General features: G+C 42.5%; 4 protein-coding genes across 8 annotated transcripts in view; 1 reads left to right on the forward strand and 3 right to left on the reverse strand.

The window, feature by feature from the left end:
- Positions 1-3,129, reverse strand: part of LOC123510281 (E3 ubiquitin-protein ligase RNF181-like) — a 3,717-nt gene extending 588 nt beyond the window's left edge. Inside the window, exons 1-4 of one of the 4 annotated variants that reach the window (XM_045265281.1) lie at positions 3,023-3,129; positions 2,399-2,528; positions 819-927; positions 1-112 (exon numbers count right to left, since the gene is read on the reverse strand). The exon at positions 1-112 is cut by the window's left edge and continues 73 nt beyond it. In XM_045265281.1, coding sequence (XP_045121216.1) covers positions 1-112; positions 819-927; positions 2,399-2,506 — 329 coding nt within the window. In that variant the 5' untranslated portion in view covers positions 2,507-2,528; positions 3,023-3,129. Of the gene's footprint in view, positions 113-818; positions 928-2,398; positions 2,529-2,844 lie in introns of all 4 variants that reach the window. The other 3 variants (XM_045265279.1, XM_045265278.1, XM_045265280.1) reach the window with 3 other exon arrangements.
- Positions 1-6,490, reverse strand: part of LOC123510274 — a 32,665-nt gene extending 26,175 nt beyond the window's left edge. The window contains exon 1 of the mRNA XM_045265261.1: positions 6,473-6,490. The gene's annotated coding sequence lies outside the window, so the exon portion shown is untranslated. The remainder of the gene's footprint in view (positions 1-6,472) is intronic.
- Positions 3,680-7,720, forward strand: LOC123510280 (proline-rich extensin-like protein EPR1). 2 transcript variants are annotated; one of them, XM_045265276.1, is made up of 2 exons: positions 3,680-3,819; positions 6,758-7,720. In XM_045265276.1, the coding sequence occupies exon 2, from the start codon at positions 6,806-6,808 to the stop codon at positions 7,718-7,720; it is 915 nt and encodes a 304-aa protein (XP_045121211.1). In that variant the 5' UTR covers positions 3,680-3,819; positions 6,758-6,805. The 2 variants fall into 2 exon arrangements, with proteins under 2 accessions (XP_045121211.1, XP_045121210.1); XM_045265275.1 differs by lacking the exon at positions 3,680-3,819 and adding an exon at positions 5,599-5,935.
- A 1,013-nt stretch (positions 7,721-8,733) lies between these two features.
- LOC123510279 (mitochondrial folate transporter/carrier-like) overlaps positions 8,734-25,000 on the reverse strand; it is a 25,559-nt gene continuing 9,292 nt past the window's right edge. The window contains exons 3-7 of the mRNA XM_045265274.1: positions 17,641-17,778; positions 16,449-16,572; positions 15,714-15,827; positions 15,153-15,298; positions 8,734-9,189 (exon numbers count right to left, since the gene is read on the reverse strand). Coding sequence (XP_045121209.1) covers positions 8,973-9,189; positions 15,153-15,298; positions 15,714-15,827; positions 16,449-16,572; positions 17,641-17,778 — 739 coding nt within the window. The 3' untranslated portion in view covers positions 8,734-8,972. The remainder of the gene's footprint in view (positions 9,190-15,152; positions 15,299-15,713; positions 15,828-16,448; positions 16,573-17,640; positions 17,779-25,000) is intronic.

The following is a 25,000-nucleotide window of genomic DNA, read 5'->3' on the forward strand; positions in this document are numbered from 1 at the left end:
GTGTTGGCCAGCCAGGGAAGAATGCAAGGAGAGTGGAAGGTGTGAGAGCAGGGCAGCTGTTTCCCTTCCTCCTCCTGCAGCCACTCCTTCAGGCATACTGCACACTGGCTGCCTGTAGGTGTGTCAGGAAGGGATGTTTAAGGATTAGTGGGCGCACACACACACACACACACACACACACACGGCCCGGTAGCTCAGTGGTTAGAGCGCTGGCTTCACAAGCCAGAGGACCGGGGTTCGATTCCCCGGCCGGGTGGAGATATTTGGGTGTGTCTCCTTTCACGTGTAGCCCCTGTTCACCTAGCAGTGAGTAGGTACGGGATGTAAATCGAGAAGTTGTGACCTTGTTGTCCCGGTGTGTGGTGTGTGCCTGGTCTCAGGCCTATCCGAAGATCGGAAATAATGAGCTCTGAGCTCGTTCCGTAGGGTAATGTCTGGCTGTCTCGTCAGAGACTGCAGCAGATCAAACAGTGAATCACACACACACACACACACAGGAGGATGGAGATACATGAACAAGAGGACATTCCAAAATCATGAAAAGTCAGTTTTCCACACAGGACGGTGGACATCTGGAATGGACTGAGTGAAGAGATTGTAGCAGCAGAAAGTGTACGCAAATTGAAGGAAATGTTGGATAAATGTACATATGGAGACAGGTCACTATGAGCCCCACTCAAACCTTGTAATAAACTAGGTAAATTAAATACACACACACACACACACACACACACACACACACACACACACACACACACATATATACACTCTCTCTCTCTCTCTCTCTCTCTCTCTCTACACACACCCTGCCAACTCACCCTTCTTATGTTCAGTAATAATGGGTAAGTTATCCACCACATCCTTGGCAGCAGGTGGGGGCGGCCTCTCTCCCAATCCTGACAGCTGTGAGAACTCCAGCTGCAGGTCCTGAAGAAGGCAGGTGGCATTACAGACCAACTATATCACTTCTCATGTAATACAATTGTCTGTCTACTGTAAAATGGCTCCTGGGTTTAAAACATTGTAGCGTATTGATAACGTAATTGATTTGATGTGAATAATACTTGTTTTTGTTGATCAGCGCACTTATCACAAGGACAGCTCACGGTTTTCCCTCAAGATCTGACAACCATGCATTTCTCTGGGGCACTGTTCAAACCCAGACCCAGGAGACACTTTAGAGTAGACAGATTTTTTCTTTATAGTCACTTCCACACAATGAATCACTGCCACACTCCACCAATACTCAGCTCCACTCCTACAAATAAAACTTTAAAAATTTGCATTCCTTAAGAGACATAGGTTAAGAGGGGACCTGATAGAAAGTATTTAACCCCTTCAATACTATGATACATTTTTACCTTGTGTTTTGTGTACACTTAGATGATTTTATTGACATTAGGAAGGGTCTATGGGAGTCAGAAGATTAATGGCCAGTCTTCACTATTTTAGTCCCCAACAGAAGTTTCTGAAGCTGTATAGAAGTGCCTAATGGTAAGCAGGATGAATATGAAAATGCATCATTGCACTGAAGAGGTTAAGTGGTATAGGGGTTATAACAAAGGGGACATGAGCAAAGTTCTTAGTAGTAGCCAGGATAGAACCAGAAATAATGGGTTTTATCTTGAGAAATTCAGGTTTAGGGGAGAAATGGGAAGGAAATGGTTCTCAGAGTGGTTGATGAATGGAATGTACTCAGTAATCATGTTAGTGAGTCAATAGGAAACTTTAAAAGAAGATTAGGGAAGTTTATGGATTGGGATGTACATTCCTTCCTTGCCTCATTCTCACTTTCTCAGCTACACACTCACTCACATTCACTCACACTTTGCCATACTCACTCCTTCACACTGATATTCCTTCCAGTCCTGCCCTCACTCAGAAACCTAACCAATTTTATTTACCTTCCAGCATTTAAACCTAACTTTAACCTAACTCAACCCAAACCTAACTAAACCTAATTCTTTAACCTACCTTAACCTAACCAAACCCATTTTTTTTTTTTTTACCAAACTTAATCTAACCAATCTTAATTAACCTTACCAATCAAGCCCAACCTATTCTAACTAAACCTAACATTAACCTAACTTAACCTAACCAACACAGGATAATCGAACTTAACCTAACCTAACCTAACCTAACCAGTCACTATAGGCTATAACATCCAAAAATAACCTAACCTAACCTAGATGAAACTTAACCTAACAACCCAGCCTAATGTAACTTAAACCCAACTTAATTTAACCTATCGGAAAACTAATTCTAACTTAACCTAACACCCCCAAAAAAAAAACTAGATAGAAATACAAATAACACTAATACACCTCCACACGCGCCACAAACTTCATCCACATATCCACACAGAGCCAACCACCCCCTGCCACACACCGCCCCTAACCTGCCAGTAACCAGTGTGGAGGAGGAGACGCGCCAGGTGGAGGAAGTGGTCTGGGGTCTGGCCGGGACCGAGGGGCTGACAGTTGTGCTCCTCGAAATACGACGCCATTCTTATTTTGTCCTAATTTGCCCTGGAATGATGAGAATGAAGGATATGAACTAAGAAAAGCTGCTATAGGAATACATAGGTTAAATATTTCACAGCCTGGAACTCCACAACACACGAGACTTGATCTTTAAAACCTACATTGTCACTTTGTTCTGAAATGATGGAATAAAGGAAATGGAATAGAAAAATTATAAAAACGAGGTAAGGAACACACAGGCTAAATATTTCACAGCCTAGAACTCCAAAACACACGAGACTTGAATCTTTAAAACCTGCATTGTCACTTTGTTCTGGAATGATGAAATAAAGAAAATGGAATATGAAAATAAGATACACACATAAAACAAAGCACAGATTCAGTCTACAGGAAAGACAGAAGCAGGCAGGGAGTTCAGGAGTGTACCAGATAAAGCGATGAAAGATTGAGAATATTCTAGGCAACTCTGCACTCTGCCCACCAACCACCAACACTCACAGTCACACCTCGGCACCCAACACTATCTTGCCACCACTCACCCATGCCAGCTTGTTGATATATGATTGTCTGTGTGAAGATAGATAGATAAGCAGATAATTTGATGGGTTAATATATAGGTAAATGGACAGATAGGTAGGTAAACAGATAGATGGATAGGTAGGCAGATAGGTAAGTAAATAAATTCGTAGATAGATAAGAAGATAGATATGCATGAAAAGATGTATATATTCCTCTACTTATCACTAATCCACCTGGTACATTGTCAAAAATATTCACATATATCAAGAATAGAGGCGAAATAGAGCATGAAAGGAATATCGTATAGTCTATCTTTCAAACACCTGTTTTTTTTTTTTTTTTTACTTTTCCCGCGGGAGATACAAATATTCGCTGTAAAATATTTACTGCTTTGGCAAAATAACCGAAGCTGGGCACGATAACGAAAAGAAAGACAACAAATAAATCAATATTTTAAATTTGTGTAAGTATAACATCTTGTTGATGATAAATTTAGTAATAGATAGTTATCATAGACATTGATACTATAGGCCCGTACTGCCATGTCAAACAGCTGCGGCTGTGGGTCAATCTGTCAAACAGAAGGCGGGAATAGTGTCGGTGGTAGTGGGCGTGGAGTGTGTTTACTGTTTAGTGTTGGTGCAGTCTTGCCACACCTACAAACACACCCACACTCAGCCATAAATACTCAAAACACTGGTAAACACAGCCAGAACATGAAGCACCAAGCGCCAAGACAAGGGGGAAGCAGTGCCAGCCAAGACAACACCACCACCTTCACCACAGCCCTCCACTGCCTCACCTCCATTCATTTAAGGTATGTTTGAGGCCATTCACTTATTTCTAGGTTTCCTTTACACATGAGAGTGAAAACAATTCGAAATTACCCAGATATTGTAAAGGTGATAGGTATAACGAGCAGTTCAGAGACATTTTGCCAGTATTACCAGCTGTTATTTGCTTCTTTTCACTTACTGCAGGCCAAACATGTCTCAGAATGCAGCCAATACTCTAGCATTCCATATCCCGTGGCCTAATATTCCCTAGGTGGCTTAATTTTGCCTTTATGGTATCATAGAAGCGCCTATGCTTTTTAAGTGTGAAGTCAATCTATTGAGTGAAATATGTGGACTTTGAAGTAATGTTTAATTCTGTTAAACATAAGTCATATTTTATTTTATTTTATTTGTTTACGTTTCTTCTCTAACTCGTCGTAGAATGTTTTAAAATATAACTCAGACTGTGTAAAATGTGTTAAAATACTTGCCAAGTGAAAATGGCTGGAGTTTACAGGACGTTTTAGCAGACTTACAAGTGAAAGTTATTTTGTACTTTTAACGTACTTAATTTAAACATTTTTAAAAACTAGTTAGGCTAGAGATGTTTTGATGTTTTGGATATTAGTTTAAGTATTTATCAAGTCATAGAATATCAGTCATTCAGCCGTGGCTTCGTTTTTTCCATAGGTAATTTTTTAAATTATTTACGTAATTTAGACGAGTCACCGCTGTTCCCGTTCTCCCTCGGCAGGGAGAACGGGAACATAGCCCCGGGCTGGTGCCTCTTTTCCAGCCCTCCCACTTCGTCAATATTTTGCTTAATATCTAAAGATTTTTACGCGTTTTCGTGTGTTTCTTGACTCAGGTGTGTAGATAGTAGTAGTAGAAGGGAGAGAAAAAGGATAAATAAAGAAGGATGAGAAGGAAGGAACAAGAAAAGTATGAAGAGGAGGAGCTAAGCCATAGTTCTTAATTTTTCCTCCATTTCCTTAATATTTTGCCTAATATCTAGTGTTTTCTAAATGTTTTTGTGTGTTTCTAGGTTCAGGCGTGTAGGTGGGAGGAATAGAAAGAAGAAAAGCGAAGAAACAAAATAGGAAGGCTATGAAAAAAGAAATAGAAATGGAGGAAGAGCCAAGATGCAATATTTAGTTAAGTCTCCCTTGTAAGTTTGCCGTTCTTTATAATGCATTTTGGCATTTTAAGTGTGTTTGGTCGTGTTGCAGGGTGTTTTGGGTATTATAAGTGTGTCTTTGGTTCATTTTATGTGTTTTCAGTGTGCGTTGGATGTTTTTAGGGATATTTTGCGCATCTTGAGTGTGATGTGAAGGACTGGAGGTGTGTTTGAGGATTTGGGTGTGTTTTGAGTGTGTTTAGGGCATTATGAGTTACTGTATGATGTTTTGAATGTGTTTTGGGATAGATTGAGTGTTTTCAATGGTTTGGATGTGTGTGAGGGATCTTTGTGTGTGAAGGGAGTGGGTTTGGTGTAAATTGGGTGTATTTTGAGGTGTTGCACGGTGTTTTGAATAATTTGAAGTATTTTAAATGGTTTGGGTGTGTGGGAGTGATTTTGGTGTATATTCGGTGTTTGTAGTGAAGTAAGTGGTATTCTGAGGTGTTAAATTAAGAAATAGAGGTTTAAAATAATAGTGTCAATCCATATTTTAAAATGTAAGTGTCGTGTGTCTTGGAGTTCCAGGGTGTGAAATATTTGATTGAGGTAAGGCGGCTGTCCTTTTACATCAGGAAACTATACAGTAATCAGAATCAGTTGCTTTCTCTCTCTCTCTCTCTCTCTCTCTCTCTCTGTTATGGCAAGTCCTTTTTAGCTTCCTTTATATTTCTCTCTTGGCTCTTTGCTTCTCTATTCTTGCATCTCCCACACTTTCTTCATAATCTCTCTTCTACCAATAACTTCATCCTTTCTCCTCGTCCAATAACCTCCCGGGTCTTCTTCACTACACATCCCCTCCCAGTACCTTTACGGTCCCTCCCAGTGGTCACCTAACTGGTACACACTACACAGGTTGGGTTAGAAACTTCAGTGCATCACAACCCAGCCTCTGATAAGGGTATACTCTCTCTTCCGTCTGTTTGACTACGCCTGGCTGTGACTTGCCTCGTTTGATTGCTTCTACTCCGGTGACCTTAGTAAGTGTTTTTTTTTGTGTGTGTTCTTGCCGTTTCTAAGTTAAGATTGGTGTTTTATAGTGTCGATTTTTGTTTTTAGTCTTTGAAGTAAAATGTGGTCATGCAAACGTTTTCAGAGGAAGTTATATGTAGAAAGCAGATGTTTCTTAGTAAACGTTTATGAAGGAGACGTTTCCAGTGTTTGCTTGCTTGTTTGTTTGTTGCTGCTGGAGTTGTGGTCAGAAAACAAAGCAAAGAAAAAGAAGGAATTAAGGAAATGAAAAGAAAGAAAGGAAGAAATGGCGAAAAGAAAAGAGAAAGCAGAAAGATACTGAGGAAAGAAAGAGTAGAACGAACATACACACGAGAGAGAGAGAGAGAGAGAGAGAGAGAGAGAGAGAGAGAGAGAGAGAGAGGACCCCGGGTGAAAATAACTGCTCTTCACACAAATTTCTCCTCCGCAAGGTCTTTCCTGACCCAGTGCCCATCACCAACTTTCCGAACGCCCACCCCGCCTCCCTTCTGATCCCTGAGGTGTCCTAGACAATACTATAACACCTCTCTCTCTCTCTCTCTCTCTCTCGTGTGTATGTATCGTTCTACTCTTTCCTTTCTGTTTTCCCTTTTCTCTTTGTCCTTCCTTCCTTTCTTTCTTTTCCTTACTTCCTTTTCTTCTTAACTCCTTTTTCTTTTATTAGCTTCTTTCTTCAATACAATGTTTCCTGATCACAACTCCAGCAGCAACAAACAAGCAAGAGAGAGAGGTGGGAGGATAGGGGGGGTACATCTGCGTTTCAGAACACAGGGAGCAGTGAAACTCGGATAACTCAGCATCTTTTACAGATCTTCGCAGTCCCCCACGCCTGAGGGAGGAGGCGTGGCCGCAACAGTATGGCCGGCGCGTGGCTACTGTATCTCCTGGCAAGCGTCGCGGGCACAGCAGCAGAAGGAGCAGTAGGAGGCGTATGGGGACGGTTACTTGAGGATAACAACGCCTTGGCTAACTATGGAAACTCAGTGCTCTTGGGCCACGCTCTTTCACACCCTGAGCTCTCCACGAGGATCAATGATAAGGCCTTGCCAGATCCTACATCCTCGCCTCCTAACCCTCCTCCTAAGTACTCCTTCCAATCCTCAGTGTCCAGTCTTCCCTCGCCTCATAAGGATCTCGCGGATATCCTGACTAATCTGCAGATCCTTAATATCCTCACCACCCAGGATGCGCAGGTTCTCGCCGCCCACGCACAGGATACAATGTACGAGACGCCCTATGTTGATCCTGATAGTTCGCACCACCAGTCAGCTGTGTACGACATGGCAGCAGCAGCCTCCAGGACACCGCTGATGGAGCTCTACCAGTACCTCGACCCAGACCAGGCCCCGAAACCCGCCGGTCAGCCCCCAGCTTCGCCCTTCGCTCTGCCGCCCCTCCACACCCCGCCCGCCACGCACCACCAGTCCAGTGCGTCCTCTGAGCAACACTCTCCAGCCCCAGCCCCCGCCAGCAGTGGTGTGTTGGATGACTCCTTCCCCAGCCCCGCTCCCTCTGACTCCACACCGCACCACCCTGCCTCCATCTCCACTCCCTCACACCACACCAACCCACCCCTCTCCTCCTCCAGCCCTGCTCACCCTTCTCCCAGTCCCACCCAGTCTCCCTCTACTCCAACCCACTTCCTGCCCCGCCCCACCCACGCTACCTTTCCTCCTTTCCAGCCTATGACTGGCCCCGCACCCCCTGCAGGCCCCAGCGGGGTGTGGAGGGGTCCGCCGTCCCCCTCACCATACCATCTAAAGTGGACCTGAGCCACATCATGAGCCAACTGATTCAAGATGAGCCGCCCAGCCCCGCCACGCCCTCCCTCGCTCACCTGGCGGCGCTCAGTCAGTACCTGCACTGGCTCGAGCAGCAGCAGCAGCAGCAGCAGCAACAACAACAACAACAACAACAACAACAACAACAACAACAACAACAACAACAACAGGAGGACAAACAGACAGCGCTCACGGAGGAGATGATCCTGGCCAGCATCCTGCACCATTACAACCAGCAGCACCAGCAACAGCAGCAGCAGCAGACGGACCCCACCCTCACCGAGACCCCCTACGTGCCTGCCCTGCACGGCCCTTTTCATGATGCTGCTCCCCCTGCCCCGCCGACCCCTGCAGGCCTCCCTCCCGCCCCACCCCAGACCTCCGCCGTGGACGTCTCCCTGCTGCCCCAGGCTGACGTGGGGCATGGCTCCTCTGGGGACAGTGGGGGAGGTCTGAGTGCCTGCGTGGAGGGCGGTGGCTGTGCCCTTCTGCTGTCCGGCCTGCTGGCGCTGGCCTTCACCACACCCTTCATCACGCCCGCGGTGCTGCCTGCTTTCGGCCTTCTGGGTGGGCGCCGCCGCCGCAGCGTCGCTTTAGGGGAGGCCAGCCCAGTGCTGGACTTCCTGAGGCAGCACCGCGCCGAGCTGCTGGCGGTGGGCGTGGAGCGGGTGGAGGCGAAGCTGCACCGGCCCCTGGACCACGCCCTGCTGCAGACCCTGGAGGAAGGCGACCCGCGCCACGTCCTGCCCCTCCTGCGGCACGCCCTCCGCAGCCCCGCGCCGCGCTCTCCAGACCTCATCAGACAAATATGTGAGGCCGCAGCACAGCCAGTGGCGCTGCCCTCCCAAGCCAGGGTCATCACAGCCCAGCACTGCCTCCTGCTGGCCGCTGTGCACCACCTCTGATCACCAACCACCCTGCCACGACGCCGCTCGATCACACCCATGCACGCCGCCCTGCCCAAGGCGACACACCACGTATGCAAGGTTACTGACACACACAAGTCACGCTGCTATGTACACAGTTTATCTGGTAATCTTGGAACCATACACGAGCTGCGACGAGAAAATAATGACAACTAATGACACAATGAGCATGGAAGAAAACAAAGAAAGAAAAATGTATCCTTAGAATGTACGCAGGAAGATCTTTGGCGTTTGTCGGGCCTCGTCATGACGTATCAGGCCGCGCCGCGACATACACACACACGCACAACAAAGCATAACAGTTCCTGGAGGTCCAGCTAGTCGTCCTGCTGCTCTCCCGCCTCAGCCTGGTGCACGGGGCTGGCGGGCTGGTCCCGCGCGGGAGTGACGGTTGCTGGCGGGTCCTCTGTTGATCTCAACTGGAATAGAAACTCTGAGGTCTTCTCGTACACGAGGAAGGTGATGGCTGTGGCGGGCACCACACGCATCAGGTTGGGCGACAGTCCCCTGTAGAAGCCAACGATGTGGTTCAGTCTGTGGAGAAGACGAGGAGCGGCTGTGAGTCAGTCGGCAGCAACACCCAACACGGACAGGTTGACCAGGAACACAGGGCAGAGAGAATAACGAGGAAGAGGCAAAATAAAGTAAGCGAATGTAGGAATTAAAACCCGGTGGAAGACCAGTAACGAGAATGAAAAAGAGATTATTTTTAAGCAAGTGAAGAGAAAAAGAAATACGGGAAAAAGAAAAAAATGGAATGAATGTATATAAAAAGTAAAGATGGAGATAAATTAAATAAATGATAAGCTCTTGCAACTATGAAGTTATTATTTTTTTTATGAAGATAAAAAATTATGTACATTCCTTCCATTAGCTAGACATCTCGATTAAGTTAATAATTTATTTAATACTGGGTTGATATTTATGTATTTAATCTATTTATGGTACGTTGTTAACTGTTCATCAAAGAGTAATATATTTTCTGATGTATAGATGTACTGTGTTGGTGTATTCTTAATCCTGCCTGTAGTCTTGTCTTGTATACTGTATGTTCCGTTCTGCTTACTTACTTTTTGCTTTACTCAACCTTCCTGCTTCACACAGATGCTTTAAGATTCTGCCTTTCCATCACCTCATTTTTTTTTTTTTTTTTTTTTTTGAGGGAAAACGGATCACGGGCAAAAAAAAAAAAAAAAACAAAAACGAATAATAAATAGATTAAATAAAAAAAAACAAATAAATAAAAAAAAAAAAGCCCACTCAGTTGCCAGTCCCCTTAAGGATCTGACAGGGTTAGCCAAAAGACAGGGATAAATGTCTTGAAACTATAGTGCTATCTTGGCAAATGATGCCTCAGTATTTTCTGTGGCTGTCAGTATAGTCAGTGCTGAGTCAAAAAGTTGTGCTTCCTCTTTGTCCACACACACAAAACTCCTGCATAGAAGAACCAGTGCAAGACAAACCAATAACAAATTTATTTGGTGTAAACTCTTGCAGTCATTCAGGAAAACTTGGCATACTTTCTAGCCAAACAGATGACCCAAAACTCATCAAAATGCCCACTAGCCAGTACAGGATAACCCAGGGGAACCACCACACCACCTTCACTACCCTCTCCACAACTCATCAACCAGCAACCAGGACAACTACTTTTTAACCATCTAAGGATACAAGAGAAGAGAGAGAGAGTATGTAATGTGGAAGAAAGAAAGTCAGCAAAAGAACTTGATGTACAGAGCAGAAAAAAAAAAAAAGATGAGAAACAACAGGGAAGCGCCAATGCAAAGACCAAGCACAACCTACACCTGATCTGACCTGAGTGGTACTGCCAGGACCCAGACACAATCCAAGCCTTACAGTTACTTCTACCCTGACAAACTGCACCACTACAATACTCCACTGTGGCCTGGGAGAGACGCACACTGGGCACACTAAAGCAAACTGTCCCTTCATGCATAGAGAGAAGACTTGACGTTTGTTAAATACGTGCACGAAAGGATAGAGATAAGAAATGCAGTGTTTAGAAATGGAGGTAATGTAAGATGCACAAACTATTCAACAGAAGCCTAAATAACATCCTAACAAGTAGTGGGTCTAGAGAATAGTTAACACACATTATAATCTGTCTATTCTAAAGTGGCTCCTGCGTCTCTGTCTGAATGCTGTCCCAGAGGAATACTTGAGCCTTGTGGATCAACAGAAAACAAGTATTATTCTCATCAAATCAATGACATTACTAATAAGCTGCAATATGTTTTGAACTCAGGAGCCACTTTAGAGTACACAGACTATAGTGCCATAAGGAGCACAAGCAGAGGTACTAAAACTGCATACATGACACACCTCTAAGTCATGCAGATATAGAAGTAATCTGGCTGTAGAAAATATACATAAGGTGTGCGTTAGGTGTGCTATGAGGCATTCTAGAGTGACAGTGCAGTGTTGGCTAGCTAAAGGCGAGGCAAGGTGTGCAGGAGTTGCCTTACCTGAGTCGGAGGCCCTTGTGCAGGAGACGGGGGAATGAATAAAACTCAAAGGTACTGCGGTCAAGTTTATATATTTTCTTATAAAATTGTCTTGTGGCATTGATGACAGTTTGCAGTCCATCTCATCCTAACAACAGGTGATACGTGTGTGTGTGTGTGTGTGAGAGGGAGGAGAGGCGGGCGGCTGCGTTCACAGCTCACACCGGCACTACAGGCTGGCCAAGAGTCAACTAACATGGCACTTCCTTCCACACACCACCCTCTGCCCTCCCCTCATCCTCCAGCCCTCTGATCCACACACAACATACAGAATCTGACATAACATTGATTCCTAGCAGATCAGGGCTGGGGTGAGAGGGAAGGCAGCAAGAGGAGGGGCAAGGTAACAGTGTGGCGCCTTACTTGACTCAGCCATGCCTCCACCACATCAGGGAAAGTGTTTATCAGTGAGACATAGAAAAATATCCTCCTCTTGTGAACATAAATCAACAAATGCCCTAAATTCTAAATAAACGTGGGAACCAAAGACATGATTTGAAATATATAATCTCCCTTCACTCTGTAGTCACACCATCTCTCTTTACAAATAACCCAATTGAGGGAAGATTTATTTTTGGATAAAGAAAAAGTATTATGAGTATATCACAGCAGCTGTCTCCACCTCACAAGGACCTCCTCCTCCTGACACTAAGAGTAACAAAAACATACGACACACAAACGTACGATCGCTCAGTAGGAAAATATAGAAATTTCACTCTCTCTTGTAATCACTGACCTCAAAATGACCCAATCAACGACCCTCAATTAGCTTCCCTGGTGAGTCCGCCCACAAGACACGGCACTCACACAAGGACAATGAATAACGTCTGTGTGAGTAATAATCTTAACCTACGGAAGTGTGTGTGTGTGTGTGTGTGTGTGTGCTACTGCCAAAACTCTAACTCGGTATAACAAATGCATGATGAAAGAAACACACTGAAATCTGGTGAGCTATTTTGACAGGAAAAAAGTAAAGAAAAATGACACACACACAGACAGGCAGATACAGTTTAGCATTTTCATCATCCAGGCATACACTACCATTAGAGTTTCCCAATAGTACATGTGAATGTATGTATGATCTGCAGACACCAACAACAACATGATAATAATAATAACAATGATAATAATGAAACAATTAAAACTATGTGTCTTCTGCAGTGTTGCCATTTCCTTGAGTAAGACGCACTAAGTGGCTAACCTTAGCATACTTTGTGCCACTGTGCTGGGATAAAGGCCCATATTCAAAAACTCTTTGTTCTCTCACTACGACTATTTTCAAAGGTCACAGAATTGATCAAGTGGGTTCTCAAGAGTGTTTTGCCAAACAGTAATGCAAAAGTACTGTTAATCTCTCCCTAGAACAGTAGAAACATCTTTAAAAACCCTTGTTTCTCTAGTAAAGTATTTTGAAAGTAGTGAGAATCGGCACATAACTGTCTAAGAATATGGTCCATAGCACAGCACAGCCCGAGACACCAGCTGGGGGCTTTTGTGGTGGTGGACAGCGGTGACTAGAGGCAGACTTAACAGTACAAGGCTGCCACCACCAAGCCCCATGATAGCAGGGTGCATATAAGGCAGAGAGGGGCTAATGGGCTGGGGGCTGCAGTGAACCATTCCAGCATCAAGAGGGCATAACAAGACCCCCTCCTCAACTCTACGGTTTGTATTCTGAAACACTTTGCTCTCTCTCTCTTTCTCTCTTGCCGCTGTTTTCAAAGGCCACACAGCTACTCTGCCAGGTTCTCAAGAGCCTTTCTCTGGTTAATATTATAGAAATCTTGTTCATCTGTCACTAGAAACAACAAAAGTTCTTCAATACCACCACAATCAAACAGGAGGCTTCTGAATTAGAGGTGTGGAGCAGAAGTGTTTCAGAACCCAGCCTAAGTTGTGTGTCGAGGCTTTGACAGAATTTGACAGAGTACTGATCACAACACTATGGGGGAGAGAAAGACGCATCCTAGACACACATTGCATTGAGACGCATTGCACCTCCCTTCCTCTCAGCTGCTACGTCAATGGAAAGAGGGGGAATGGGAGAACAGGAGAGGGAACTTAGCTTACGGCACTCCAACATAATATATGCATCAACACTATACCATTTGATATACCACTCATTCACACGGCATACAGCTAAGACGTGTTCCCTTCCAACCAATGCACTGACAAAGAGAACTGGTGAAGCTATATGGTGAGGTACAAGTGTATGAATGACAACACACTAACTCTTTCTCTGCAGCACACTTCCTTGCCTCCCACAGCATGACGGACTCCTAGTGGGTAACTGCCGGCATGCAAGACTGACCTGCAGCCTTGGGTGCTAAACTGCCTGACCGCTGCACCACCACACCACCCCTCACTGTATCATTGCTGTCTGGGTTTACTAAGGGACAGTGTGTGTGTTTATTCAAGACCCTTATAAGCACTCTTTAGGATGGCTCTGACTAAGCACCATCCCTCACACACAATACATTTACTATCTAGATTTACTAAGAGGGAATATAGGAATGTGTGTGATTCTTCAAGACCCTCATAAGCACTCTTTAGGATGGCTTTGTCTATGAACCACTAGACAAGCACCTATGGAACTGAAATCTATAAAAGAACACGTGTATGCATATTCAGTTCCTTGCACCTTTATATACAGACTATACTTATAAACTCGTGGTTTCTGCTAGTATAAATAACAGGACAGGTATATTTTCAGTCCCTCAGACAAACACAGGAGGGATGAGAAGGATATGACTAAGCTAAGCACCTATGTTTGGGTGAAACACATGGGGTATTTAATTCAAGCCAAGTGTTTTTCAAGTGTACAGGGGCATGCATGTATCCAGTCCTTCCTTCTACCACTGGAATATCAAGGAGGGATGATGGAGTGGCCTCAGACAGCACAGTAACTACTACAGGCATCGGTGCAGCCTCTAAGTGGAAAGTGGAGTTAATTGGTGTTATAATGTGACTCTGGGCAATACTACAGCTTGTCACGTCCATGCTAGCGCCGAGGGAGCAGGGAGAGTGGCAGAACAGAGGAGCATTGTGTGAGTCGCTTATCTACAGCCACCATCAGGAGGGAGAGGAGTGGTTATCAATGTTTATTCTTAGTTACTTAAGGAGAAAGAAATGATGACAGGTCGTTCAGTTGTTTCCACTTTCTTTTCTTCCATGTCCATGATAAGATAGGAAGATGTGGTTAGTAATATCTATTCTTGCTAGTTCATTTTGATTTCACTTTCTCCTCTAGAACTGTAGAAGAAATGTTTTATCTATTCGTTTCCTTAGTTCGTTCAGTTATTTCCACTTTCTCCTCTTCCACCAACAGGATAAGAGAGAAAATTATTAGTAATATCCATTTTTGCTATTTCATTCATCTTGACTTCACTTTCTCCTCTAGAATTGTAGAAGAAGTATTTAATCTATCTGTTTCTTTATAATTCATTGAACTGACACCACTCCTCTCCTCTGCTAGCACAAATAAGTACTGAAAGACCTCAATGGAAGAAAACCCAACACTCGAGCACAGCCGAGGAACAGAGAGACCACAGGCTGCGTTGGTACTGACCAGGGAACACCAACCAAACCTTAACGTCAACACCGTCGCCCAAACCAGCGGCAAAAATAACTTAAATCTTTACTCCACTTCTATAGACTGTGTATATGTGAATAATTCCACCAGACACACACATACACACTGTGGGAGTCTGAGGGGAGAACACAATGCAATCTCACGAACCCACAAACGTGAGGAAACACAGAAGTCACAACGGAAATGAACGAAGATGGACAATGAAACGATGAAGGTGTAGTGATAATGACATGGCGGTGAAGGTGAGGTGACGACGTGGCCCTCAGGAACTGTTGCTCCCGGAGACTGTTTCGTAAATGAGGAAAACGAGGCAAATATTGGGCATGACGTGAAGGAGATAAGGAGACAAGCCCCGGTAGAAGCCTTGCACCCCTTCGTACCTCCAGGTCTCCTTGATGCAGTGTCTCAGGTTGTCGTATTGGGCGTGCTGGTCCTGCATGCGCGCCCTCAGCACCTGGTAAGGGTAGGTGGTGACCGCAGCAAATAACTTGGACAGCGAGGCAAAGGCGAGGTACTCAACCATCGTCTGTCAAGGAGGACATGGTGGTTAGTTTAAAAATTATGGAAATGGTAGTGAAAATGAGGAATATAATGAAAATGATAACATACATGAAGAAATTGATAAAAATAGTAATGAACATGGATATTATGAAAATGGAAGTGAACATGACAAAAATTATGGTGAAAATGAAGAAAATTATGGTGAAAATTAAGAAAATGATAGTGAACATAAGACACAAGGGGAGAGAGAGAGAGAGAGAGAGAGAGAGAGAGAGAGAGAGAGAGAGAGAGAGAGAGAGAGAGAGAGAGAGAGAGAGAGAAAGAGGAAGAGCGAGAGAAGGGAGAGAAGGGAGAGAAAAGAGAGAAGAGGAAGGTGGCAAGATAAGAGAAAGAAGAGAGAAGGGGAGAAGGTGGGAGGGTGGGGGGAGAAGAACACTCACCAGCTTAGAATCAATGGGCAGACTGCGATATCTGTTGTATTGCGCCTTCATCTCCTCGTAAGCCATGAACTGCAGTGCGCCGTGACTCACTCCGAACACACCAGGAACAAAACCCTGCCAAACAAAAACACATGGTCAGTTCCTCAATCACTTGTGTGTCCGTGTGTGTGTGTGTAAGTAGAAAATAGCATGAGTTTGGATTATAAAAAGTTATATGTCAAATAAATCACTAAATGACTAAAAAATAAGGATAAAATGAGGGAAATTTAACAGTAAGAACAAATAAGGAAACAAGAACAAGATGGAAAAAAATAAGAGGAAAAATATTTAAAAAGAGACCAGGAGAATAATTAGGACAGAGAAACATAGAAAAGGACACAAGAAAACAAGAATCAGAAAACAGATATTAGATAAAAACAAAAAAGAAATATAGAAAAGGAAAACCAGAAGAAAAAAACAAGAACTCGATCAAGAAACATAAAATTTAGGAGACAAAATAAATTAAACAATATGAAACAAAACAAAAAATAAATAAATAGATAAAAAAGGGAGAGAAATACAAGAAACAAGATGAAAACATAGAAAAAACAAGATCTAGGACAAGAAAACCACACAAGTAGTCCAGGAAAACACAAGGAAACCACAAAAACCCACCAGAAAAAGAGAAAGAGAGAGAGAGAGAGAGAGAGAGAGAGAGAGAGAGAGAGAGAGAACAAACAGGTCACTGAGTCTTACCTTATACAGACCACGCACTCCCTCATGTTTGTAAGTCTTAACAAGAGCATCCACCATGCCGTTGTAGTGTGTGGCACTTGCAGCGGCACCAGCACCAGCACCTTCTGTATACTGAAGGCACAACCTGAAGGAGGAGCAGAAGGAGAAGTGTTAGATTTGCTTAGATAATACCTAACTCCAATACCTGGACACATTTCTTTACTTTGAGTTTTGTGTACGATTAGACCATTTCACTGACATTAGCAAGGGTTTATGGAGGTCAGAAGATTAATGGCCAAAGTTTTGACTATATTAATCACCACATAACTTTCTGAAGCTATATAAGATCATCAAATAATAAACAGAATGAATATGAGAAATTTGTGTACGATTAGACCGTTTTATTGACATTAGGAAAGGTTTATGGAATTCAGAAGATTAATGGCTACAATCTTCACCATTTCAATCCCCACATATGTTTCTGAGGCTGCATAAAATCACCAAATAGTGAGGAGAATGAATATGGAAATGTGTCATGGTACAGGAGAGGTTAAGGAAACGGTACTGAGTGTATGAGGGAAAATGAAAGTTGTAATGAGGTTGGGAGAGAGGAAGGCCAGTTGAAAGTGAAAGGACAAGGTAAGGTAAAGGAGAGCAGGATTGAAAGAGGCAGTGACAGTGGCCAGGTGCTGCAATGCTGGGAAAGTTAGGACAGGAAATGCTGACCAGAACCTATCAAAGCCAAGGACTAAAGGATCTATCAATGAAAAGAAGACAGGGTGAGAGATAGAGATATGGTATATAAATGAAGAATTACACTGTCTACATATTCAAGTTAGCTAAGGAAGAGAAAGACACGCAGATATAAAGCTAAAATGGGACAGAACAGGGTGAAAGATGGAGATAGTGTATATAAATGAAGAATCAAACAGTCTAGGTATTTAAGTTAGCTAAGGAAGAGAGAGATGAGAAAATAATAATCTCAAAGACTTCTGCACTTCACCTCTACTATTTCAAAAGGGTATATATAAATTTACACAAGTTTTTAAAGGTGTTTTTATGGTTCTAGAGGCAGAATGACAAGATTTATACATTATCAACTGGAGAAACACTTGAAAACCACACTAATCATCTCTGTGACCTTCAAAAATAGTTGTGGTGAGAGAGTAAAGCATTTCTGAATATCAAGACACAAGAAGTTAAGAACACCTACCTTGTTTTGACGACCCAAATAGGATTGGTCATGACGAGAGTAAGCACACCAGCCTCCGCCGCAGCCACCATGTGCAGGCCAGGCCCCAGATGCACCTTGGAGTTACCGCCCTGAAGCCACGACTTGATGGTGTTGTAACTGTGGGAGGAGACAATATACATCAGTGTGGGGGCTGGGAATAAAGGAGTTGGATAGATTAATGGAGGAATGGTGGTGTGGGGGATGTTGTGGATATATTTTCTTAGCCCCTTTGAATACCATGGTGTGTTTCTGTATTCATTCTGCATACTATCTGGTGATCGAGATCGAGAAACTTATGTGGGGATTAAAGTAGTGTAGACTGTGGCCACTAATTTTCTGACCTCCATAGACCCTTCCTGATGTCAATAAAATGGTCTAATTGTACACAAATCTCAAGGCAAAAATAAAAATGTGTCAATAGTGAAGGAGTTAATGGCAAGAGAGAATATACATCAGTGTGGAGATTGAGAATAAGAGATAGACAGATAGATAGATAGATAAATATAGAATGATTGATGGATGGGCAGTGGTGATGTGTGGGATGTTGCAAAATAAAGTTTTAATGACAGGAAAGAGAAAATACATCAGCGTGGGGGCTGGAAATAAAGGAGATGGATTGATGGAGGGGTAGTGATGGTGTGTGGGTTGCTGCAGATCTTTTATTCCCTCTAGCTTTATTTTTGTCCTTTGTGAAGTTGTAGGCGTTGGAAATGACTGCGAAGGTAGACCGAAGGAACAGCTAGTGTGGGTGTTGTTTAAAGGTGGTCGGGGAAAGATGATAGCAGGGGTTTATGTAGATTAAACTGATATTACAACAATTTCCCAACAAGCACTGATAAAACACACACATACACGCAAAAACAATCACCTCTCAAGGCTGTGTAATATAATGGAAAGCCAATAAATAGTCAAGCACTATCACACAAAGAGATAACCTGGCTTTATGAATTGTGATTAGACAGACAAGCAAACAGACGACGACCTTCATAATGCATACGCGCATGAAGTAATCTAGACTTTGAACTGTAGACTCTGAACTCGAGTAGGCGTAAATAGCATACATTATGTGGGGAAATACGAGAGAGAGAGAGAGAGAGAGAGAGAGAGAGAGAGAGAGAGAGAGAATCATATGTAATCTTACGAACACAAAAACATTGCCAATTCCGATTTAGATCAAAACATCCTGACTCTCCCTCATCACAATTACTAATAACATAAGTTCTACAAGCAATATAGTAACCACAGAGTATGTACATTAAGTTAAGGTCCCCATGCACCCATACTTGAGAGCAGGGCGACAACCACGTGTGAGTTACAGAGTTATGTAAGGTTAACTGTCATTATGTAAGAAGGGGACAGAAAGAGCGCGCCCGTCATGCAGGCTTGCCAAGTTTCAGGGTGGTTCTTCATCTCTCATTTTAATTTTATTCTTTTTTGTTTCTATAAGGTGAAGGTAGTAGGTGCCAATCTCTCTCTCTCTCTCTCTCTCTCTCTCTCTCGAAGAAAGTAACAAATACGTAAACAATTCCCTGTATAATTTAGCTTTCTCTTTCTCTTTCTCTCTCTCTCTCTCTCTCTCTCTCTCTCTCTCTCTCTCTCTCTCTCTCTCTCTCATTTCCTTACATAATTCAGCTCCTCTTTCGCTCACTCTCTATCGAACCATATTTTCACACCTCTCTCTCTCACTCTCTTTCTCTGGGTCACCTCTAAGCGCGTGAGGCTGTTTAGTAAAAAGTTAACCTCACGTGATGTTACTGCCAAGCCAAGTCTACCCAACCCTCCCCTCCCTTCTCCTCCCATTCCTCTCCTTTCTTCCTCTCTCTCTCCCCCTCTTCCTTCTACCTCTCCCTCTCCCCTTTACTCGGAAGTCTTGCCAAGATTCAGCTTATACAAGAGTCATGTCATGTAACACGATAGTTTTAGAATTGATAAGGTATTTTGAGTATCCGATGTTTGGGATGGTCTTCGTGTTTTGGGTGTGATCATGCCTGCTGTGTGAGTGAGAGTGTGAGTGTCTCTCTCTCTCTCTCTCTCTCTCTCTCTCTCTCTCTCGACCGAATTTGCTGCTACTTCTACTACTTCTGGGGTTATGAAAGCACTCTTAAAGGGCAAAATAACTTACAATAAAGCCAGTTAAGTTTGTAAAAGGAGACTACTACTACTACTACTACTACTACTACTACCACCACCATCACTTCTACTACCACTACTACAAAACCATCGTAACATTTTTTTTTCTTCCAGCTCCTAAAAAAACAAATGAAGTCAAGGGTCTACTTTCTTCATAGGCTCAAACCATAGTTGTTCCATAACCTGTAGGCCTATTTCAACATATAGGCATGGAATTATTTTTTTTAAAGCCTTTCTAGTAAGTGTTTTGAGGTTACACGCAAGGTCTGTTTATCGGCCCATCCTTGAGAGAGAGAGAGAGAGAGAGAGAGAGAGAGAGAGAGAGAGAGAGAGAGAGAGAGAGAGAGAGAGAGAGAGAGAGAGATTAGAGTAAGGTACGTGGAATATACTGGTTGGTAACAGCTCTCGCTCTCTCTCATCGATTCTACTTCTCTCTCTCTCTCTCTACTAACCTTATCATCTCCTTTTCCTCATCACGTCACATTGTCAACTCAACCCTCTTCTTTTCCCCTTCTCTCAAAACAGCACCCATTTTTCTTAACGACTCTTTCCTAACCTTATATTTACCCAACTCACACCCTACGTAACATTTCCAGATTCCATTCCTACCCTATTTACTTCCTCACGTTACTTACCCTACCCCCTTCTCTCTCAGTCACCCTTCACCTTCTATTGTATACCTAACCTCATCTTACCTAATTTTCCAGCTTCAATCATCACATTGCCTTTCTTAGATGGAGAATGTAAACTAAACACAGAGTAATATGTAAGGCAAAACATCATAGCATTGTCTTCCCACCTGGTAGAGACACCCGTTTGAATTGAATAAAGTAAATTACTTGATGGCTTAGGAACAAAAAGGTTACTGGGGAGGGAGGGAGAGAGGGAGAGATGGAGGAGGAGGAGGAGGAGGAGGAGAAAAATGGTGGTGGAAAGAATTAAAATAAGGATAAGTGTAAGAATAATGATAATAAAGAAAATAAACTAAAGGTGGAACTGAACAGAGAGAGAGAGAGAGAGAGAGAGAGAGAGAGAGAGAGAGAGAGAGAGAGAGAGAGAGAGAGAAAACCCTCCCAATGCCCAAAAACTCCCTCAGCCACCCTCCCCGTCAACCCCCAACCTAAGACACACAGACAGACAGACACGCACAAGAGAAGCGTTCCCATTGGCTGTCGTCAAGGCAATGCAAGGCTCGGCCCACACTCCTCGACCGCTGATTGGCTGTCTATTCTTAGCTCTGCAGGAACTAGCCGCGCTGTACTAATGCCCTCTATAATATAACAAGAAGGCTTATATTTGTAAAAAGATAAGACACAGCGGGGGTTCAGGGACTACACTAGACGTGGTAACAGTTGCAAGGTGGATAAATAAGTGGATAGATAGATATTAATGGTTGAAATAAAGGGTGTGATTCAAGGAAGTATTGAAAGGATAGGCTATATTGAGTTTACGAAAGGGTAAAGTATATAAAAAAGATGAATGGTGGGTATAAGGAAATTGCAAGGTGGAAGGATGATACACAGAAGGGCAAGTGGACAGAGCAGGGTAACTGTAGGATGCTTTAAGGAAGCGGAAAGGCATGGTAACAGATGAAGGACAGACACACAAGATATAAATAGAAGCAAGATGTGAAGAGGTTATGTTTGGTGAAGATAAAACAAATTAGGTGTTTGGGTAACCTTACACAATATGAGAGAGAGAGAGAGAGAGAGAGAGAGAGAGAGAGAGAGAGAGAGAGAGAAGTACATTTTTTCCTCCTCCCAACGGATAGACGAACAAAACACGAACCAAACCGCTCAAGATACAAAACAATAATTGAACACGTAAACCACTGTCAATCTAAAACACACACACAAAAGAAATAAAAAATAAATAGGCAGATTCTCAGTTATGCTTTAGTCAACAAGCCAAAGCAGAACCGTCATTAATTTATCAGCAGAACAAGATAACACTCTTGAAACACCACGGCCCACCATCACGCCACAAAAACTTCCACTAGTCAGTGAAAAAAACGAGATATGACTGGAATGTTGGAAAAAAAAAAAAAAGCCAAAAGATAGAGACAAGCAGTTAAATGTTATAAAAATGAATGGACAATCAGACAAGCAGTGAAAAATTTGATAAGATGCTGGAGTGTTATAGAAAATTAAAAGACATGAAAGATTTTTTAGATAAGATGCAGGTTACAAAAAAAAAAAATGAATAGAACATACAGGAATGAAAAAAATAATAAGACGTTCTGGAATGTAATAAAAATGTATGGGCACTGTGACAAGCCGTGAAAATTTTTGAGCTAAGATGCAGATTATATAAAAAAAAAAAGAAAAAAAACTGAACAGATCAAAACAAGTGATTTTTTTTTTTTTTTTAGATAAGAGGCTGAAATATAATAATGATATGAATGGACAATGAAACAAACTGAAAATTTTGATAAGACGCTGGAATGTTAAAGGAAAAGTGAATAGACAGATAGGAATGAAAACTGACGCAATGAATGTTATAAGAAATGAAGACAAAAAAAAAAAAAAAAAAAAAAAAAAAAAAAAAAGGCAGTGAAAGATTACGATAACTGACCGGAATGTTATAAAAAAAAAAAATGAACAGATGAACAGTGAAATTTGAGGTGAAGGCAATGGAATGTAATAAAAAATGAACAAACAGTGAACATTGAGATAATTAAGACACCATATTGTTTGTAGAAAGCGAACAAACCGAAAAATAAATAGATACGAGGCTGGAATGTAAAAAAACTAACTAAATAAATAAATAAATGAACTGTGAAAATGAAAATAATAAGGTGGAATATTATGAAAGACAAACAAAACCAGGGAAAATATTCAACAAAACCAGGAAAATCCCAAAGATATTTTTACAACGAGGCGCTTGAGTCCAAATAAACACAGAGAGAGAGAGAGAGAGAGAGAGAGAGAGAGAGAGAGAGAGAGAGAGAGAGAGAGAGAGAGAGAGAACTATTTTTCTCTTTAGGATCACAAGACTAACAATAATAGCACATGTGTCGCTAAGAAAGGAAGGAAGCAAGCAAGCAAAAAAGAAAGAAAAGAAAGAAAAGAAGGTAAGGAGGAAGGTTAACAAAAAATAATGACATACTATAAGAAATAAATACTCCTGGGAACAAGTCCTTATCATTTCTATTATTATCTCAAGCAATTTAAGACGGCTTTCCTTCTTCCAGTGATACGCCAGCAAAGAATGACATGCCATCAAGGATACTCCGCACTGGCTTATCTTCCCTACAGTAAGTGAAAGCAGCGAGGTAAAACATTGAAAAACATGAAACAATCTTGTCATTACATAAGCAGGTTGTTCAAATGTGCTTCTCTCCTTCAAATAACAGTTTATCAACCATTCTTTACTGTCACCATGAAAAATACCCTTAGAAACATGACTTATCATCTCTGTAACCAATGAAGGCAGTCTTAGTGAGATAAAACACTGAATAACTACGAAATTTTATCTTGACAAATGTCTTTTCCTCTTTCAAATAACAGTTTGTCAACCATTCTTTACTGCCACCACGAAAAATTCCCTTCAAAACATGGCTTATCATCTCTGTAGCCAATGAAAGCAGTCTTGGTGAGACTCCTCTAATCTATTTAGCATTCAATATTTTTTAAACACAACCAAGAACAATACCCTTAAAACCCGACCCACCATTCATGTACCCCTGGAAACGTATGTCTTAATCTGATAAACACATTTAAAGAAACATGATATTTTTTCCGTAATCTATTTAACATTCAATCATTTTTTTTTAACACAACTAAGAGAAATACCTTTAAAAACCCGACTCATCTCTTTTGTAGCATTGGAAACGTATACTTGATCTAATAAACTTAATAAAAACACTAAAAGAAACGCGTGATATTGTTTCCATAATCTAAGTAGGGCAATATCACACTGTTTCCACCTGGAGCCTCTATGAGAATGTACCTCAGTTCTATTTCAGGCGCCGATATGCAGTGATGACCCTTTGAAGCCTTGGCGGGGAGGCTAAAGCTGGATACTCTGATAAAGGCTGGTTTAACCCCCTTTATTTTCAAGGATGGAGATTATGTAACCTAACCTAACCGTACTAAGAATGACATTTGGAGGAAAAGTGTTGAAAAAATGAGAGAGAGAGAGAGAGAGAGAGAGAGAGAGAGAGAGAGAGAGAGAGAGAGAGAGAGAGAGAGAGAGAGACCTTGCACCGAATACAAAATACCAATAGATAACATAAAATAAAGATAACGATGATGCAGGAACAACTAACTACGTACTCCACACACACACACACACACACAGGAACGTGAGTAAACATCATAATAAAAATGTAAATATTATTGTCACAAGGGCTGCTTTTCTTCTTCCTCCATCTTTTCGACAAAACACTGAAAACAACACGATCAAGGCCTTTGTGGTGCTTGGAGGAGGAGGAGGAGGAGGAGGGTGTTAATAATAGTAACCACATTATATCGTAGCATGATTCTTTTGTTTAAGGAGGAGGAGGAGGAGGAGTTTTCAAAATGTCAATAAAATCTTGCAATCATTTCTTCCCTTGCTTGGTTATAGAAGAAGAAGAAGAAGAAGAAGAAGAAGAGATTTCATAATAAAATCTTAGTCATTGCTTGCTTGTTTCGTTGAAGGACAAGGAGGAGGAGGAGGAGGAGGAGGAGGAGGAGGAGGAGGAGAAGTTGAAGAAGAGAAGGGGAAAAGAAAAAGAAAATCATTGCTTACTTGTTAGGTTAAGAGAGGAGGAGGAGGAGAGGAGGAGGAGGAGGAGGAGGAGGAGGAGGAGGAACCAGTCTATCCCAAAGTACTGCGTTTTGGAGTTTGGACATCATTCTTATACCACGTGTGTGTGTGTGTGTGTGTGTGTGTGTGTGTGTGTGTGTGTGTGTGTGTGTGTGTGTGTTAGCCACGTGGAACCTGGTTTTTTTTTTTTTTTAGTGGGGTTGGCCGAGTGTTTGTGTCTGGCTGCATGTGACCCACGTGGAAGGTCAGGCTCTGTGTGTGTGTGTGTGTGTGTGTGTGTGTGTGTGTGTGTGTGTGTGTGTGTGTGTGTGTGTGTGACGCGCGTGCACTTCATAATATGCACTCCAATGACCCTACCTACTCCCCCCACCCCCTCTCTCTCTCCACATGCAAACAAAACGCAGTAGTTAATGAAGGATACTTTTTTTTTAGGAGACGATATCTGAAGGACAGACAG

The sequence above is a fragment of the Portunus trituberculatus genome, chromosome 28, assembly GCF_017591435.1.
Source record: "Portunus trituberculatus isolate SZX2019 chromosome 28, ASM1759143v1, whole genome shotgun sequence".
NCBI classification, from domain to species: Eukaryota; Metazoa; Arthropoda; class Malacostraca; order Decapoda; family Portunidae; genus Portunus; species Portunus trituberculatus.

Coding starts and splice junctions, on each gene's coding strand:
- LOC123510280 (XM_045265276.1), top strand. CDS start 6,806: ATGGCCGGCGCGTGGCTACTGTATCTCCTGGCAAGCGTCGCGGGCACA.